This window comes from Phycodurus eques, chromosome 8 (genome assembly GCF_024500275.1).
Source record: "Phycodurus eques isolate BA_2022a chromosome 8, UOR_Pequ_1.1, whole genome shotgun sequence".
Classification (NCBI taxonomy): Eukaryota; Metazoa; Chordata; class Actinopteri; order Syngnathiformes; family Syngnathidae; genus Phycodurus; species Phycodurus eques.
In genome coordinates, this window is record NC_084532.1 from 21,817,866 (window position 1) to 21,837,485 (window position 19,620).

General features: G+C 41.6%; 2 protein-coding genes across 3 annotated transcripts; one reads left to right on the forward strand and one right to left on the reverse strand.

Annotated features, from left to right (window-relative positions):
• Positions 1-249: 249 nt before the first annotated feature.
• LOC133406827 (alpha-2-HS-glycoprotein-like) lies at positions 250-2,221 on the reverse strand. Its single transcript, XM_061684796.1, has 7 exons — positions 2,018-2,221; positions 1,588-1,698; positions 1,418-1,502; positions 836-1,005; positions 634-750; positions 462-542; positions 250-393 (listed from the first exon to the last, which is right to left on the reverse strand). Exons 1-7 carry the CDS (start codon positions 2,219-2,221, stop codon positions 250-252), a joined length of 912 nt encoding a protein of 303 aa, XP_061540780.1.
• Positions 2,222-2,864: 643 nt separating this feature from the next.
• On the forward strand, positions 2,865-18,382 carry fsd1 (fibronectin type III and SPRY domain containing 1). 2 transcript variants are annotated; one of them, XM_061684641.1, is made up of 13 exons: positions 2,865-3,080; positions 5,918-6,013; positions 6,103-6,234; positions 8,490-8,591; positions 8,771-8,793; positions 9,129-9,250; positions 10,577-10,786; positions 10,865-10,963; positions 11,039-11,186; positions 15,246-15,328; positions 15,405-15,656; positions 16,549-16,637; positions 16,717-18,382. In XM_061684641.1, the coding sequence occupies exons 1-13, from the start codon at positions 3,066-3,068 to the stop codon at positions 16,825-16,827; spliced, it is 1,482 nt and encodes a 493-aa protein (XP_061540625.1). In that variant the 5' UTR covers positions 2,865-3,065; the 3' UTR covers positions 16,828-18,382. The 2 variants fall into 2 exon arrangements, with proteins under 2 accessions (XP_061540625.1, XP_061540626.1); XM_061684642.1 differs by lacking the exon at positions 2,865-3,080 and adding an exon at positions 4,577-4,775.
• The last annotated feature ends 1,238 nt before the right edge of the window (positions 18,383-19,620 follow it).

Genomic DNA, 19,620 nt, shown 5'->3' on the forward strand with positions numbered 1-19,620 from the left:
AAAAAAAAAAAAAAAAAAAAAAAAAAAAAAAAAAAAAAAAAAAAAAGAACAGATTGTCATTTCAATAAGGAAATAGGATTTGAGCTACATGTGGTCCAGGAATAAATTAAAAATAAAACCCAATTTTGAGTTAGACTTTAGCATACCATGAAAGTTAAGGAAAAGCTAAATGACAGCCATGATTCAATAGACAAGTGGCAGCAAAGTACTTTAATTTGTTTTATTTCAAAGAGTTGACAAATGACAACCTCACTTAAGCGGGAAGGGGCAAATGTGGTGAATGGATGGATTGGGGTTGTTCAGCCGCTCCTTGCAAACACAAGCTTCCGGACTTTGGTGGAACAATGGCCTGCACACGGGCTCTGGCACACCGGTCGGGTGGGGGCCCGGATTCTGTGGAGAACCAAAAGACCAATGAGGGACTTTGTGTACAAGTAGATTTAGAGTTTTTGTCGACTTACTTTTGGTAGATACAATTCACAGTCAAGTTCTCCCACTTGTCTGTGCAAGTTGTAATATGAAGTTTGGCAAAAGACATGACGCTTAAATGGGATGGAAAAAAGTCACATTCAGAACAAAATCAAAAATGATGTGTTCATCTTTGGCCAGCAATTAGCATGCAAGCTAACTCACAGCTCTGTCTTGACAAAGAGGCATGCAGGCCACAAAAGTATTCCTGGCCCCTCTAGGACACGTCGTCTCCACCAGGGCGAACTTGAGCCAGGTAACCGTGCCGATCGTTGCAATGTACTGCGACCGGAAGGACAAGGTATTGAAAAGGACATTTGGCACATAATACAGCAAGGAGAAAAGAAACCGGATTAAAAATAATCACCCCCATTGTCACGCGAGCCACTTCCATTAGGGTGAAGTAATTCTGGTGTTCGCTCTCCCGGTTGAACTTGTCCACAGCGGCATGCACAGCCTTCATGGCCGTCGGGTCTTCCAGAGGTAACAACTCGGGGCAGTGGGGACAAATGGTCACAATCTCCTCATTGGAAAGTTCTGCACACAGATGGCATGTTACCAAAGTACACTCATTATCCAGTTAAAAAAACCAAAACAAAAAAAAAACATTGATTTTATTTCAAGCTGTTACATTTCATACGGGTTAAAAATAGTTAAGTCAGCAATTGTCTTTTCCACCACAAGGAAGTAGCCTAGTGCACTTTGGTTACAAACTATGAATTGGTCCGTATACATTTTTTTTTTTTTTTAAACTACATACTATAACAAGGTAAAAACAATAACTTGGGGCTGGAACAGATTTATTCAATTTATTTCAAATGGAAATCATGTTTCAGTTCACAAACGGTGTCAGAACAAATTAAGTTTGTGAACTGACGTTCCACTGCATTTTGCGCCAGCCCCCAACAAGAACAAAAAAAACAAAAAACAAAAAAAGCATGGTCGTGACCTGGCCTGGTGGTGCATTCGTGTCTGGTGACTTTGGCCACGCCCCACATAACCCAAAATTCAATACTGCAAGTGGCCACTGCACCCTAAACACAACAACAGCAGCACAATTGGCACATCGCCTACATAAGCAGCGTAGCAGTAACCTTTTGGAACTAAATGAACATTTACCCGTTCATCCCGTCGCCACAGCTCACATTGGTCATCAGGTTTGGGGTTGGTGAAGTGACATTTGGTCTGCACAAGCTTCACATTCACATCTATATGGCAACCTCCTGATACCTGGATGGAGGGGCAGATGGAAACAGATTGAGGGATGCAGGTGTTAAATTACCCCAAACGTTTCCCATTGTTATTGCTCCACACTCTCAGTCAATTTGTTGGCCTTGTGTATACTTCCTGGTTGCACCACAAGTCTCCACACTAAGTTGCTACAGTTGAACATAAACAAGGTTTAAACAGGTCATGTGTTAGAGTATAAAATATGACATTTGAGGGTACCTGCAAACAGGGCCTGGTGCACAGCAGTGCACCCAAGGAAATTAAAAATGCATTTCCTCTACCCCAAGAATCCAATCAACTAAAATTTTAAACTGCTAACCTGTTGATATTTGCTGCTCTGGACCTCCTGCAGCTTAAACCTGAACCCATGATTGTGCTTTCCATTGATGTGCTGGACACCTAGGCTCGCTGCCACCGCCACGCTGTCCTTTCCACAGGTGATCGTCGGCAAAGACGGCACTGCAAAGAGGTCAGGAAGAAGTACAGCGCACCACAGCAGGACCGCAAATAGGTGAGCCGCCATGATGACCAGTAAGGACTTAAAAACAGCAAACGTCACAGTTAGACCAGCGAATATGTCGACAGGAAAGATAGCCAGCCACACACACAGACTTTAACCAGACTGAGGAGGTCTGACGACCAATCACAGTGGAGGACAAAGGCCCGATACCTGGTTCCTAATTTAGTGGTGGGCGTGCTTTCAATCAATCTGGTTCATTCGCCTCAGCTGATCATTAGGAAAGAAAAAAATCTACTGCAATTTCATTGTTTTTAAAAAGAAGAAAAGTTTTTTTTTTTTGCAAGAAAACATTTTTATTCTTTGAGAAGAAAAGTTTCACAAATGATATTATTTTAAGAATGAAATTTTTTTTGGGGGGAAAGCATGTTTGATGAATGTATGTATCACGTAAAAATATGTTTTTTTTCAAAGAATTTTTTTTTAAAGAACATCTTATTTTTTTATTTTTATTTTTTTTACATATAGTGAGATTTTTCTCTCCCTTGATGGTTAGCATTCTTCCTCTGAGAACAACAACGGACAAGACAAGCAAAAATTTATGGGACACTGAACTCTCCCCTCCTCGGCTGTTCACCTAAAGGTCTCTTTTTCCCGTAAGGTCCCTGAAGGTAGCATTCGTCCCGAGCCGCAGCGGGAGACACGGCTACCCACAATCCACCCGCGTCGAGACGCATGCGCGGTACGCTACGCGGCCCTGAGGCGTTGGTGCTCGCTCGGTGTCGGTTCTAAAGATGCGTCGCACCCCGGCAGCATCAGTACCACCACCGCCGTGCTAATATTCGGAAAGCCGAGGAACCGGCGGCGCTGTTTTGTGGTTCGACGGGAGCCGTCGCCCCAGGACGCCGAGATGGGAGACCAGAAGGTGAGCCCGGGACAGAGGAACAGGTGTTTCCGATTGGGGGAGGACGTTTGAGGGCGTAGCGTACAAAGGAAAGAGAGGGCGAGAAGGCGGACTTTTGTTGGTGGCCACGACCCTAAATGAATTACAGTCTTTCTGCTTAAAAGCCATGCTTGTACCATTTGACTACTATTGTGTTATGGTTACACTGGCGTCGTAGTCACTAACTGACGGCCTCTCCCTGTGAACAACATGGACGCAGTCTTCAACAGTCACTGGGTCTTAAATTTGCGCTTTTTAGATACTAATTGGAAGGGAACACGACAGGGTTGTTGCTGTTTTTTCTTTTTTTCTTTTGAAACATTATTATTTGGTGTGTCACTGAGTGCGGTTGCTCCACTTCAATGGCTGCTCAGCTGCATGATTAAATTATGAATGCGCATCCTTCCGGCCGTGAAGTGGCCTCCTCTGCGCTCAGGTCAGGTGCTGCCAGCCAATCAGCGAAAGGATAATCTGTCACGTGACTCAAGGAGCCTCCAAGGAAACGTGACTCACCTAAACGCATCAGTAGGACACGTGAATGCATCACAGCCTTTTGTTTCAGTCCCCTTTCCAGTGGGTACAGTTCCACAAACTTGGGAAATTCTCACTTTTATTCAAGCTTAATCCATATAAGCATGAATAGGAATGCAGTGAAGCTCTGCCTAATGAAGACTCTAAATTGCCCGTAGGTGTAAATATGAGTGGGACTAGTTGTTTGTTCATATGTGCCCTGCGATTGGCTGGCGACCAATTCAGGGTGTAGCCCGCCTCTCGCCCGAAGATAGCTGGGATAGGCTCCAGGACGCCCGTGACCCTTGTGAGGATAAAGCGGTACAGAAGATGGACGGATGTTTTTTTTTCCTGTCAAACTGATCCGCGGGTATTCACTGATAACTTTGTGCCTCTCTACATATTTCTGTAATGTCCTAAAATGCCATAGCATGACGTCAAAGCCCTGGCTAATAGGAAAGTTGTAATTGGTGTCAAGGAAGTATGTTGAAGTTAGGGATGCACCGATACCACCTTTTTTTCAGAGCGAGGATGATTGCAAATACTTATATTTAAATACTCACCAATACTAAGTAGTACCGATATTTGATAATGACTTTACGTCTTGCTCTTTGTAATGAAAATGTTTTATTTTAATGAATTATAGGTCAAAAATACCAAGTTATTGTACATGACGTGAGTTTCACTCAAATATAACACATACACATCACACTTATAAAACAACAGATGTTGTCTCTCCAAGGTAATTTTCTAACTGAATTTCTTCAGATGTTTAATCAAATTTCTTGTTGAAGGTGCTAGGCTGCACAGGCTTCACCCCTCTTAATTTTCCAGACTAGGGCTTAATAAAATTTTAATCGTGATCACGATTTTGGCTGTCATGATTAAATTAAAATGATTGTTGGCATTTAAAATGTGGGCTCTGCTGCATATGAAATCAAGCGCTTTCTCAACCAGGAGTCAGCCAACCATCAGGGGGCGAAGGCCTGAATGACAAGCAAGCGCACCTTGCAGCGGGAGCCTAAAATCACTTGGTGGACTGATAAGAGCGAGTCGTGTATAAAGAAGAAAGTACATCAAAAAGTGGAGATGAGGGGCATCATAGTGAGGAGCTAGTGCCTCAAAAGAGACTGCCATCTGTTTTCTGGACTATCTGATTGCACTCTGGTAATAGCATCTTTATTCCCTTTGTCCTTGGGAGAGTTTATATTTTTGGCTAAATTTAATTTTTTTAATTGTCATTCATCCTTATTACAAGTTTTAATTTGGACTGAAAACTGTTTACGTATTGTTTGTTTAAAAATAGAGCAATAAAATAGATGATTTTGCTAATACAATGAATAACTAATTTCAATATTGATCAAAATAATCTTGATTATAATTTTGGCCATAGCTGCGTAAAGATTCGCCACACAGCTGACGTGGTCCTGTTCCACCTGCCTGAAGGTATACGTGCTGCTTTTGTAGGGCACGACTTGGCCTCCTTGGGGCAGTGTTGTGCACGCATGCTGGTAATAGGTAGTGTTGTGGAAATGTCTGGCTGGTAAAGTGGTATCAGTGTTGTAGTATCTCAAACAGTATCAGAACTGGTATTCTGATATCGGCTTCAGTGCATCCTGAGTTGAAGTGATACATCTCAACTGCTCTAAGATTTTTGTATGTTGGGAAGGAGCTAAATTTAGCCTGTGTTGTTCATGGAAGAAATTGCGAGTCTTCACCACACTTGTATGTTTTTGCTGAGTGGCTTAAGATAATAAACGTCGTCTCATTATTGCTTGAGAAATGCTTTTCTTACGGGTTGCAACGCCGAATTATCCTTAAGCCATTTATTTGTAAGGGTAATGTAAGATGTTCCAAGTATGTTTGTTCAGATTAGAGGAATTTTCTACACTGTCAATTTGAAATTGAATTGTGAATTTTCTACACTGTTAATTTGAAAGAATGTCTTGTTTTTGCGTAAAGGAGTGTCTCAGTCAGTTTCACAATAGTCTGAGACTCTTAACCGGAGTCAAGGACAATGATTTGGGTCTCCTGTGACTGTTGTGTTTGGGTCGCATTAGTTTGTGCTGTCTCACAAAAAGGATGACTGAGTGAAGATCCAAACTGCTACCTTTGCTTGTCACAGTAGGCACCGACTACGTACTATGTTTAATATCGTGCACTGTTAAAGTTAAGTGGTTAAAGAGTTTTATTGTTTCTAATGTATTAATGTTAGTCTAGTTAACTTGTGCTTATACTTGTATGACAATTAATAATTGTAAAATGTTTTATTAAGGCAAAATTGAGGTGCAACCTTTTCTTTCCCGCAGGAGTCTCTGCGTAAGATCACCCACACGCTGGCCACCAAGAACGATGAGATCTCAAATTTCGTCTGCAGCCTCAAACAGAGTCTGGAAAACCTGGAGGTGAGGGCACACACGTGTTGGATCAATGATCACATAAATGAAGTTGGGAACTTTTAACCTGTCATCCTTCGTTTGGCCGCTGCCTCCAGGCCAACTCCACCCAAGTGCAGGAGGACTTGGAGTCCGAGTTCAACTCCCTCCACTCGGTTCTGGACGAGATGAAGGAGAACATGTTGACGCGCATTAAACAGGAACGAGCCAGCCGCACATACGAGCTGCAGGTAAGTCTATACACACACCAGCCACAACATTGTGAACACTTGCACAAACTAATGAGAACAGTCAAGAATTCTGGCTTTACAAAGGCAATAATGCTCACTTTTGAGTGGCTACAGTAATCCCCCCGGGGGGGATAGGTACCGAGCCAGGCAGGGAGTAGAAAAAAATATTCGAATAAATGCCCCCCTCCCCCAAATATTTAATTATTATTGCCTATATTAATCGTTTGAACCATAGATATACCACAAACTACTATACCAAAACACTAATATTTACGTTTGTCGTTTTCTGTGCAGATGTGGGACGAAAGAAAACAGTCTTAACCCAGCCCCACATCATAGGATAATCGCTCAATATAATCTTTCAGACACATCCGACAGTCTGGGTTTTGCTGACTTTTATCCGAAGGGAAGAAAATGCTCAAATTCTGAATGATTGTTGGTGTATGTGTTCTTTAGGAAGTGTTGTCCAAAAATGGACAGCGTAATGTCTTTGTACTAAATTGTATTATTTTTGCTGCAACATTTGCCACGCAACATAAGAAATCATTAGTTTGGTGTACAGTGGTATCACAAAAATCGAATGCCGTAGAGCTCCACAAAATATAGAGTTTGACTAAAACTTTTAAGAAAAATACGCTTTGCATATCATACTTTTTTTTAAATTTTTTTTAATTTTTTTTTAAATAAAGCATTTTGTCTAGATACTGTCACTATTCAATACGAAGCATGTATCGTCAAAAGTATCTTCTTTTCATCCGAAACACAGACTGTTTTGTCCACCGCTAATATTGACCTAACCTTTTGTGAACATAACGTTTTTGATTTTCTGGGACTGGTGTTGTGCATTTCAACCGTCTTGTATAAAGTATCTTAAAGCAATACTTAGGTAAGGATCCAAATATCTTCCCAGGAAATACATTTGGTAAAAGTATGAAGTATCTGACATTTGCTGTACTTAAGTATCAAAAGTAATTTATGATAATAAATGTGCTTTAATATTGGTCGTAAAAGTATTTTTAAAAAGTGTACATTTAGAATTTTTTTTTTTCATTTTCTAAATTTAGTTTATTTCAGTGGTGTACAGTAGTTGGCATTAGTAGTAGTCCGCATAGCTCACTTCCTAACTGGAGTACATAAGCGGGAGCACATAACTCAGATTTTGCCATCCCTCCACTGGCTCGCTGTGCATTTTAGAATGAATTTTAATTTGACAGATTTAAGATTCTTGTATCTGTTTTTAAATCTGTAAAAGGTCTCGCCCCACCTTACCCCTCTGAGCTACTCCATCCCGATACTCCTGCCTGGTGCATCAGGTCAGCTGACCATATAGTTACTTCTGGAGTTTCTGAGGTCTAGGCGGAGGCTCAAAGAGGATCGGGCTTATTTTTGTTGCTGGTCCCAAACTGTAGAATGACCTTCCTCAGCACATTTAGAGAAGCTCCCTTTCTGTCCATTTTAACAACTTGGCTTAAAACCCATTTTTTATTCTTTGACTTTCAACTCGACATGAGACTGCACCTGTTTTTAGTGTTGTTGTTGTTTTTTTGTAATTGTTTTAAGCTTCTTTTATTGTTATAGTTGATTTATGTTTAAATCACTTTATAGCTTATGTTTGATTTAGATTTTTGTGCAACACTTTTTTGGCTGTGGCTGTTTTTAAAGTACTTAAAAAATAAAGTTGAGTTGAGCATACATTTGCCTGGCCATCATGTTAACCATATGCCTTACAAGCTCATGATAACTAAAATTCATTTAACTGGTTTCATATAAATTAATTTAACCTACCCTGATGTTTGCCTTCAGGTTGTATGGGGAGTTTTTGCATGCTAATATTTCTGTCACGCAGGCATGAGAGGTACTTTATCCAATGTACAAAACTCATTCCTGTAAATGCGCCGAGGAGTGCGTCACGTTATTGCCGTTATCACCACCACAGAGATTACAGTTATAGTCGTTTTGGTTGTCATTCGCTGGCGGAGATGTGTGAGCAGCAGTGCATATTTGATTTAGGAAATTTAGTGGCGTAAAAGTGAAAGTTGACAGAAATATAAAAAAATGAAGTGAAGTACAGAAGTTGAAAAAAAAATCTACTTAAGTACAGTAATGAAGTAGTTGTTCTCTGTTACATTACAAGACTGCATGTGAGTTCGTCTGTTTGTGCTTTTTGACAAGAAGGAGAACAGGGCAGTGCCTGCCTCTCCCTGATGGAGCAAACATAACATCACTGTTGTCATCCTCTTCATGTCGTCACTCAGAGTCAGCTGAGCGCCTGTACCAAAGCACTGGAGAGTTCGGAGGAGCTGCTGGAGTTGGCCAATCACACGCTTTGCTCCTCCGGGAGGGACGGCTTCACGCAGGTAACTCGTATATGTGTTGGCCTGCAATGAAGTGACATAAAACAAAAAACACTCCTCTCTGTGGTGTCACCACACCGCCAGTGGCATGTTTTGTTCTAAATGTGACCTTAACAATCATGGGCGCCAAACTCAGTTGTCTCTTCGCTTCGTATCTCCTCTCTCCTCCTCTTCCCCTCCAGGCGGCCAAAGACATTAAGGATAGGTATTGTACTCAGCCACCCATTGCTTCCATTTTGTTCTTTTTTCCCTTATATAACCAGCCATCTCAGTATGATAGCGTGCATGCGTTCCAACATGTAGTCACACTTTTCTTAGACAATAAGCACTGTGGTAACTTTCCACTCAAGAGCCTTTTTGTTGTGGTGTCGTACCGTTCCCATCCCCGTCCCCATTCCCCCCGCCTCTCTGGATGAATGCCCCCCCCCCACGCCCCCTAGCTCGCCTTACAGCGCCCATCAGGGCGATGAGCTCAGTGGTAGTCCTGGCTAGCGTCCATCCGTCTTTCTGTGTTTTGTGACTTTCCTCTCTTGTCGGCAGTGTGACGATGGCTCCAGCCTTCCGCCTCTCCCTGAAGGCCAAGGCCAGCGACAACATGAGTCACTTGATGGTAGACTTCAGCCAGGAGAAGGCCCTGCTGCAGGGTCTCAAGTTTCTTCCAGGTCTGCTTTTCCGTGCCCTAATTAGCAGTACATTAAACACAGAGCCGATGCGATTAGCTGAAAATGGCTAGTTATTGACGCCACCGGAAAAATAATTTTGTATTTATTAATAGTTGAACCTGTAAATATGCCACAAACAGATCCCATTTTCAAACTCCTCTTCCAACGTTACTCTTAAAAATCAATGTCTTACAGATTATTTTATTTTTTTAAAGAATCCACTGGAAGTGTGCCTTTTTGCACAATCATCTTAACCCGTAAAATATGGGTCATCTGCCCTTTTTAAAAGCCACTCAGCAGAGCCAAAACATGCACATGCAGCAAAGACCCTGTCCTTTTTGCTAACAACCCAGGCTAAACATAGCTCCTCCCCAACATACAAAGATCTTAGAACAGTTGAGCTGGATCAATTAAACCTAGACAGACAAGTGTTTAAAAAGTGTTTTACGACTATTTTCCTATTAGCCAGTGCTTTGACACCATCTTGTGGCATCTTAGGGTATTATGGAAAGGAGACAAAGATATGCCAAAGCCCTCAAATAGGTGAATTTTTCAGCAAAAGGATAGTTTCCACAGAAAAAACCCCCCCCCACAAATAACTAAATTCCTGAACAGCCATTTGCGAATAGGTGGGTGTTCAGTTTACCCACAGAAAATGTGTTCTTTGGAAATTGCTTTGTTTTCTTTGTCATTCAAAAAGTTACCACCATTTGACCATGTTCAACCCCCTAAAATTTCATACTCTGCCAATCATCAGAATTTGCAGGCATTTTCATTCTGGTAAAAATTTATGTTTTGTAATGGTGGAGGGCATGACACCCAAAAATTGGTTTAGTAGCGCCCTCTGGATTTTGTTGCAAATTCAAGTTTGACATGGCAACATGAAATTTGGGAGCCATTTCGGTCATGAGTAGAAACAAAAAATATGGAATAACTCTGCGTAAAATATGGAATAACTGCGTAAAAGCTCAACATTTCAAGTTCAGCTAAAATGTCCTGGAAAAATATTAAGAGACTTCACCTCTGCACCTCTAAAGGATTAACTCCACAAGTGTGTTTTGTATTTTAATTTTCACAACAGTGATGACAAAGACAAAATGATCATCAGAGAACTGAAAATTGAATTTTGAGTCACAAATGAGCCATGTAATGAATTAAATAATGAATTATATACACAATTTTGCCAAACATATGCTAAAGTAAATGGCATGTAAGTTGAAGTCACCCACTTGTTGACTGCTCACGTGGAAAAGGTTTAAGCCTTGGGCGTAGGTCTGCTTCTGTGCTCCGGTCATTTATTTATTTATTTATTTATTTTTGTCGCAGTCCCGGCCACGCCAGAGATCCAGATGTCTGAGTGCCAGGTGTGCGACAACACGGTGACTGTCGTCTGGACGCTAGCGGAGCCCGACAGTAAAATAGACCACTACATCCTGGAGCATCGGCGTACCAACCACGAGGGTCCGCCACGCATCAGAGAGGACTACCCCTGGATGGTTGTGGAGGGCATACGTGAGATGGAGCACACGCTCACAGGTGGGCAAAGGATCGGCATAACTTGGGCTGGGAATTGGAGAGAAAATCATGTTACTTTGGTTGTGTTCTTGTCATCAGGTTTGCGGTTTGACACCCGGTTCATGACGTTCAGGGTGAGGGCATGTAACAAGGCCGTGGCAGGAGATTTCTCTGAACCCGTTACACTTGAAACCCATGGTGAGTCTGCAAGGGGCTCCTGAGAATGAACGCCACATGCTCCAACTGTCGGCTAGCTCCCCTTTGTCCACCCAGCGTTCACGTTCAAATTGGACTCGGCGTCGGCCCACCAGAACCTGAAGATCGAGGACCTTAATGTGGAGTGGGATGGCAGCGGAGGAAAGATCCAGGACATTCGCAAAGAAAAGACCCGAACCAGCTCACCAATGCAGTCTCCAGCCAGGTGTGTCTGATGCTACGGTCACACTGCAGGGCATCAGAATCAGAATCATCTTTATTTGCCAAGTATGTCCAAAAAACACACAAGGAATTTGTCTCCGGTAGTTGGAGCCGCTCTAGTACGACAACAGACAGTCAATTGGCAGAGAACAGTTTTGAGACATAAAGACATTGAGAAAAAAAGTCACTGGTACATTTATTTTTTTATTTTTTTTGACAATTGTCCAAAAAGATGCACTCTTTTTCAAGAAGTCCTCTAGCACTTAGAGCAGTTTGAATGACTAATCTCGCAATAGTCCGGTGCAATGACCGTTGTGCAAAGGGTGCCGAGATTTCAAGGAGTGTATGCAGTTTTAAGTGACTCATAGCATGATAATCTGGGACAATGTCGATTGTGCAAATGTTGCAGATACTCCTCACTCAGTGTGCAAGTGGTGTCTCCGTTGTCGTATTTTACACTTCATAATGCGCCACACATTTTCAATGGGAGACAGGTCTTGACTGCAGGCAGACCAGTCTAGTAACCGCACTCTTTTACTCCGAAGCTACGCTGTAAGATAATATTCAATAATTGTTAATATTTTCTCAAATGTAGTTGTAATTATTTGCACCCAAAAAAAGGGGAAACAATTTAATTCTCATTATTTATTAGGCTTTACACAATCAGGATGTTTGGGGGCGATCACAGATCAAGTTTAAAAAAAAAACGATAACCGATCACCGATCTGATCACAAACTGGAGCAATGTGTCTTATTACATGACTTGTTCATTTATTGTACAACCCCAATTCCAATGAAGTTGGGACGTTGTGTTAAACATAAATTAAAAAAAAAAAAGAATACAATGATTTGCAAATCATGTTCGACCTATATTAAATTGAATATACTACAAAGACAAGATATTTGTTGTAGTTTGTTGTTGTATTTTACGCTTCATAATGCACCACACATTTTCAATGGGAGACATGTCTGGACTGCAGGCAGGCCAGTCTAGTACCCGCACTCTTTTACTACAAAGCCACGCTGTTGTAACACGTGCAGAATGTGGTTCGGCATTGTCTTGCTGAAATAAGCAGGGGTGTCCATGAAAAAGACGTTGCTTGGATGGCAGCAAATGTTTCTCCAAAACCTGTATGTACCTTTCAGCATTAATAGTGCCTTCACAGATGTGTAAGTTACCCATGCCATTGGCACTAACACAGCCCCATACCATCACAGATGCTGGCTTTTGAACTTTGCGTCCATAACAGTCCGGATGGTTCTTTTCCTCTTTGGCCCGGAAGACATGACGTCCACAACTTCTAAAAACAATTTGAAATGTGGACTCGTCGGACCACAGAAAACCGTTCCACTTTGCATCAGTCCATCTTAGATGAGCTCGGGCCCAGAAAATGTCAGCGGCGTTTCTGGGTGTTGTTGATAAATGGCTTTTGCTTTGCATAGTAGAGTTTTAAGTTGCACTTACGGATGTAGTGTCGAACTTTATTTACTGACATTGGTTTTCTGAAGTGTTCCTGAGCCCATGTGGTGATATCCTTTACACATTGATGTCGGTTTTTGATGCAGTGCCACCTGATGGATCAAAGGTCACGGGCATTCAATGTTGGTTTTCGGCCTTGCCGCTTACATGCAGTGATTTCTCCAGATTCTCTGAACCTTTTGATGATATTATGGACCGAAGATGATGAAATCCCTAAATTCCTTGCAATTGTACGTTGAGGAACATTGTCCTTAAACTGTTAGACTATTTTCTCACTCACTTGTTCACAAAGAGGTGAACCTCGCCCCATCTGTGCTTGTGAATGACTGAGCAATTCAGGGAAGCTCCTTTTATACCCAATCATGGCACCCACCTGTTCCCAATTAGCCTGTTCACCTGTGGGATCTTCCAAACAGGTGTTTGATGAGCATTCCTCAACTTTCTCAGTCTTTTTTGCCACCTGTCCCAGCTTTTTTGGAGCGTGCTGCAGCCATAAAATTGTTAAGTTAATGATTATTTGCTAAAAACAATCAAGTTTATCAGTTTGAACATTAAATATCTTGTTTTTGTCGTGTATTCAATTAAATATAGGTTGAACATGATTTGCAAATCATTGAAATTGTTGTTGTACTTTGACACTAATTACTTTGTGCCTATTAGCTAGGGTTGAAGCGCCATCTTCTGGCATTTAGGGTGTTAACAGAAATACCACAAATACAGAGAGGAAAGACACTAGGTGAGTTTTTCAACAAATCACTGAGGCTTTGTACCATGGGAAAACGAAAATGCCAATAGGGTCCTTAATAGCGAACCGCAACTAGGCTGGGGTTCACTGTAGTGCTTTCTCATTAGTTTATGTGCAGTGTGTGTTGATTCTATGAAAAGACATGATTGTACTAGTTAGTTTTGGGTCTTAAGCCAGTAATCATGGGGAATCCCTGGGAGATGCAATGTGATTGATTTGGTGGGTTTTTTTGTTGGCTCAAAAAAGAATGCCGGAAGCACAACAACCACAAGATTTGTTTGTGACAAGTGAAATGTAGATGGCCTTAATTCCACACGTCTGGCAAATGTCATTGTCACCATTAAGAGTCAGTGTTGACGTGGGAGGCATTTGAAAGCAGATATCTTTAGTTAAAACTGATACAATAAATATAACTTGTGTAATATTCAGTTTTACAACAATTGCAATATGTTTAATTCATGCATACATACGAGATTTATTGAAACTTGATACACAGCAACATATGCAATGTTTTGTTTTACAGGTATTGCAATATTTGTGGTTGCATATGAGAGGCCGTACGTTTTCGAGCCAATCAGGAAGATGTCATTGTCACCATTATATTTACATCATTCTTGACATGCAAGGCATTTTAAAAGCATGTAGCTTTTATTGAACACTTATATAATTAAAAAAACCACATCTTATTTAGTTTTACAGGAGTTGCGACATTTCGTATTAATGAATACATAGTAAGGGTAGCACGGTGAGCTAGTGCTTAGCACATCTGCCTCACAGCTCTGAGGTTCAGGGTTTGACTCTCAGCTCTGGCCTTCTTTGCTGGAGTTTGCATGTTCTCCCCTTGTGTGCATGAGTTTTCTTCGGGTGCTTAGGCTTCCTCCCACTTTCCAGAACATGCATGTCAGGTTTAATGACGACTCTAGATCATTCATTTGCCCCCCGTGATTGGCTTGCGACCAGTGCAGGGTGTACGCCGCCTCTTGCCCAAAGTCAGCTAGGATAAGCTCCAGCTCACCCGTGACCCTATTGAGGACAATCGCTATTTAAAAAAATGGATGAATGAATACATACTTTAGTCTAATACTGTAATAATGTTATGTGGTGTATATTAAAACATGTGTTGGCAACTGGACCACTTTTTGGTTGCTTCCTCAGTTGAGTTTGTATTGCAGTTCAACAGTAATTTTTCATTATGAGAATACATCAAATATTTCGACATTACACACTTTATCTAAAATAATTAGAATATTGTGGAACACTTCATTTATTTCAGTAGTTCTTTTTTTTAAGTGAAACTTCTAATTCACTACACACAGTGAAATATTTCATGATTTTTTTTATCTTGATGATTATAGTTTTCAGTTAATGAAAACAGAAAATAAATATAAATTATAATATTACATAAGAAATACTCAAACCCATTTTAAATTTATAAATACAATAAAATTGGCCTTCTGAAATGTATTTTCCCATGTGTTGAAATAATCTGTCTAATAAGAGTTTTACTTTTGAAGTTAAACTACTCAAATGACTACTTTTCTACCAAGTTCTCATTTATTGAGATGCACCTGTATATTTATTATTATTTATTTCATGTTGTAGAACATGATGTGTAACTGCCTACTCATCCATTTGTACAGGTATGTACTCTACTCGTGTTTAAAGTAAGTTCCACTTAAAAAATGTTGGGGCGCCTCTTGAGTAACAAAACATTTTCCAATCATCAAAATGGTGCTGCCTTGCATGGGTGGAATTGATCGTTGAGGTCAAGTATAGGCAAACTTTGCGGCATGAAAGCATTTGATCAAAACCACAATTTTTTTCTTCTGTGTCATCAGGTTGGCGCTGATGTCACCAAAAAGAGCACCGACGGCCCGGCCCAATAGGGATCGCTTCACAGCAGAGTCCTACACAGTGCTCGGTAAGCTCAGAAAAAAATAATCAGCGGAACAGAGCTGATCTGATTGACGATGACATCAGGATCGTTTGACCCGCAGCCGATACGGCCATCGACGCTGGCCAGCAGTACTGGGAGGTGCGCTTCGACAAGGAGAGCAAGGCCTTCGCCGTGGGCGTGGCCGTGCGCAGCCTGGGCCGCTTCGACCAGCTGGGGAAGAGCAGCGCCTCCTGGTGCATCCATCTGAACAACTGGCTCCAGCAGAGCCTCACCGCCAAGCACAACAACAAGGCCCGGACGCTGGACTGCCCCATCCCGAGCAGTATAGGAGTCCACTGTAACTACGACGAAGGTACTTAGATGTGGCATTTCCACACTCAGGCGTGCTGAGGAATGCTGGTTTAATTTGAAAACCTCCAAAGTCGGAACACCATCAACCTCCAATTGGCTCAGATTGCCACATTACATTTGAAATGTGTCCAAAGTGGCGGCTCTCTGATCAGGCAATGTTTTAAGTATCATTTTAACATTCTTAACTGCTATGTGGTAGAACAGTTGACCATGACTTATAGGTTAAAAGCAAAACACTCTTTAAGTGCTCTTTTAACTTAGATGACAAATGATGATCATTGGGAATGTTAAATGTGCTACTTCAGGTTGAGCGGGGAGTTTTTGAATGTCAAGTCATCTGTCATTTAGGTTGTCATAAAAAGCACTTCTACCAAAGTGCGCTAAGCATTCCCGTTGATACACCCACGGGCATGCAACTTCATCCTATTTACCACCTCCACGTAGTTCATCACTGTAATAGTTTGCCGCTGCTGAAGATTTTGTGTGAGCGGCGGAGTCAGCACCAAGTGCTTCCATCTCAAATTCCAAAATTTTTCATTATGTCTTGAGTGTGCGTGCCTTATCCCGCACAGGCAGGACTATTCTTCCGCTTTGTTTTCTGGTTCAAATATTCCTTAAACGAACATTTTATTGTTTTAATTTTTCCGTGTCATGTCTGAATCCTCTTAGCTGCCTGGAGGTCCCTTTGCTCTGCTTTTGTTTGCTCGTCTTATACCCAGTTGTTGGCAAATGAGCGATGGGCTTTGTTTTTGGTTTTTTCGGGGGTGGATATTCCACCGTAGGTTTAGCTAAGCCCCTGAAGCCTCGGCCAGTGCAAGGCCACAGGTGATGTATATCCTATTTTAAATGTCCTTCTCTTTGCACCACTTGCATACGTTCCCCATGGCTGCCAGGCGTGCTCTCCTTCTTCAACGCCAAAACCAAGCAGCTGATGCACACCTTCAGGACCAAGTTCCAGCAGCCGCTCATCCCGGCGTTCATGGTGAGAACCAGCGGGAATCCCGCTCCTCGAAATACTCCCTCCGGGCCTCACCGGGTCTCTGCCTTGTACCCCTTCCCAGGTGTGGAACGGCTGCTTCTCTGTGGTGACGGGCCTCCAGGTCCCCAGCGTGGTGCAGAGCGGCCAGAGAAAGAACAGCGGCACCAGCAGCTCCAATGCCAGCCTCACCTAGACCCCCAACCCCTCACACCTCCAGCCCACCATCGGCCTCCCGTCCCACCATCCTGCATGACTGCAGTTGCTCTCCATGAGCCCACCACGTTGTCATGCTGCACACTCGCCGCGCGGGTGCTCTCTTGGCTGTTATCGCGGGTCCAACTCCGTCCCACGACTTAGCGCTGGCCGCTGCCCTTCTTCTAAAAGCCCGCATTCACTCTCTCTCTGTGCCTTTCTTCTCATTTCCACATTGTCGCTGTGAGAGAGGTAGCCCTCCCCATTTCACGTTAAAGCATTTGTCAGTGTCTCCTGTGTTAATAACATCTAGCTTAGTGTTACTTATGCGCCAGTCTATTTAATCCAAATTCAAAACCCACTCTTTGCTAATGAATAGAACGTAACACGAACTGATATCCTCCTTGTCACACAGTCAATGAAGAATCCTACTTTCATTTTGAATCGTACGTGACACAGCTTACGCGCTTTTCGGAGCTGTGCAGCTTGCCGCTTTACCATCTTAACAATAATACTAAAGGTTTTAAATGATGTTTGAGCTGAGATGGCTCGGGTATCTTATTCAAACGTTCTTTGATATTAAGTCAAAACCCCTTTTACACTGATCCTGCAAAATATGACCCGGTATTTATCCGCCTTTGACTTTTAAACAAAAACAAACAATTGTCCAGCTCCGTCGTCAACAAAAACAAAGTCACTGCTTCTCATCAGTTGTGGGGTGTGGTAAGTATCAGTAACAACATTTTGCGAGTGGTACTCACTTGCAGGGCCCGTCAAACAGGTCGTAATAAAACATACTGGATTCATCTGTCATTGACTTTTACACGGAAACCAGTGATATTCCTTGAACTGTCAACAACAGCAGTCATCTTCTCATCATTTTGATTTTTTTTTCTCCACCGTAGTATCAGTCACTTCTTTTACACAAAGAGCTTGCATAATGGCTCTATGGGGGCCGTCACAGAAGACCCATACTTTTATCCACCTTTGACTTCTACACTAAACCCAGTAACGTTGCAGCAACTGTGTCAACAACAAAGTCACTGTTCCTTGTTAAAAAAAAATTTGGGGAATAGTCAGTAACATCATCCTTTTTGTGGGTTACACTTTTACACTGAGGGCCTTCAAAATGGCCGCATCGGAGCCATAGCCAAAAACCCGGCATTTACACCCGCTTTGACTTTTACACGGATTCCAGTGATATTGCCACACCTTTGTCATCAACAACATTCACATCTCATCATTTTCTTTACTTGTATCATACAGTCACCACTTAAACACAAAGGGCCTGCAATACCATTTGTAACAAAACATACTGCACTTATTCACCTTTTGACTTTTACGCGGAACCCAGCGCAAGGGGAATATTGTAGCTTTCACACTGACCACGTTCGTAAATCATTTCCCATTGGAATGAATGGAAATGCCATTAATCTATTTGAGACCCCCCCACCCCCCCAAAAAAAATTTTTTTTAATGTGTATTTTAATGAGGGAATCTATATATATATATATATATATATATATATATATAATCTATATATATATATATATATATATATATATATATATATATATATATATATATATATATATATATAATCTATATATATATATATATATATATATATAAACATACAGTAATGACATAAATAGAATTAAAGGGAATTATAGAGTTTTTGCCACACTAATTAAATGGTAATTGTCCTGCTCTTTCTGGTGTGGCCTTGTCCCAGCATTGCAGGAGTCACTGAAAGTGGCATCATTACGGCTTAACTCCTCAAGTGGCTGATTGGCGGGTCGTTGTTGTCACCTTAGTCCGTGTCGGTGCTATTTATACGAAACGGCAATACGGACAAAAGGCGGGGAAATGCCAGTTTTTACAGGCAGAGTATAAGGGGTTTTAGATGATAATATTCAACCTTGTTACTTTTATCATGCTTACTCTTGTTTTCTTGTAGAATCGGTGTCTGTTCAAGGACTTAAGACATGGGATGTCTTGCCAAGAAGGGATGCAAAAATACACCAGTAAGCTCACTAATCCTCATTCTTGCGAAGCAAATAGTGTTGTTCCTTATCAGTGGAAAGGATCTGTCAGCATGTGTGTGTGTCTAAGTGTAGCGTGCCAGTAAGTTATATAACAAGCTGTTTGGTGTGCAACTTTGAGCTGGAATTTATTTGATAATGTGTGTGTGTGTGTGGGGGGGGGGGGGGGTGACCTCTGCTTCCTTATTGCTGTCCCTTTCTGTGTTTGGGCCTGGAAAAATGGACATGGATGCTTTAAAGAAGCATCACTGGAAAATGTTTTGTTTCATTCACACTCTAACCAAATGCCATACCACATACTGTAAATAGTTTTTTTTTTTTCATATTAACCTGTCACCAATCAGTGAGGTAATAAAGGAGTAAGAGCATTTTGTCACTTTTGTCTGTTGACACAAGTTATGTGGCTGATGAAGAAAAAATATGAAATGATAAAACTGCAAGCACAGAGTTAACCAACATATGCTCTACTGTAGTTAACGTGTCACCAATCAGTAAGGATTGAGAGGACTTTGTTGAAACACGTGATAAGACAATTGCAAGCACACATGCAAACCAAATGTCTCGCACAGTAAGGTAAAATAAATCTATCGTCAATCACTGATGTAGTAAAGCAGTGAAAGAACTTTGTTGGAGGAAGTGATGTGCCTGAAACTGAACAATTTCAAATGATAAATAAACCTGCAAGCACATGATAATGAAATGTCACACTATACTGTAAATACTATTTTCCCATAGTATCCGATCACCAA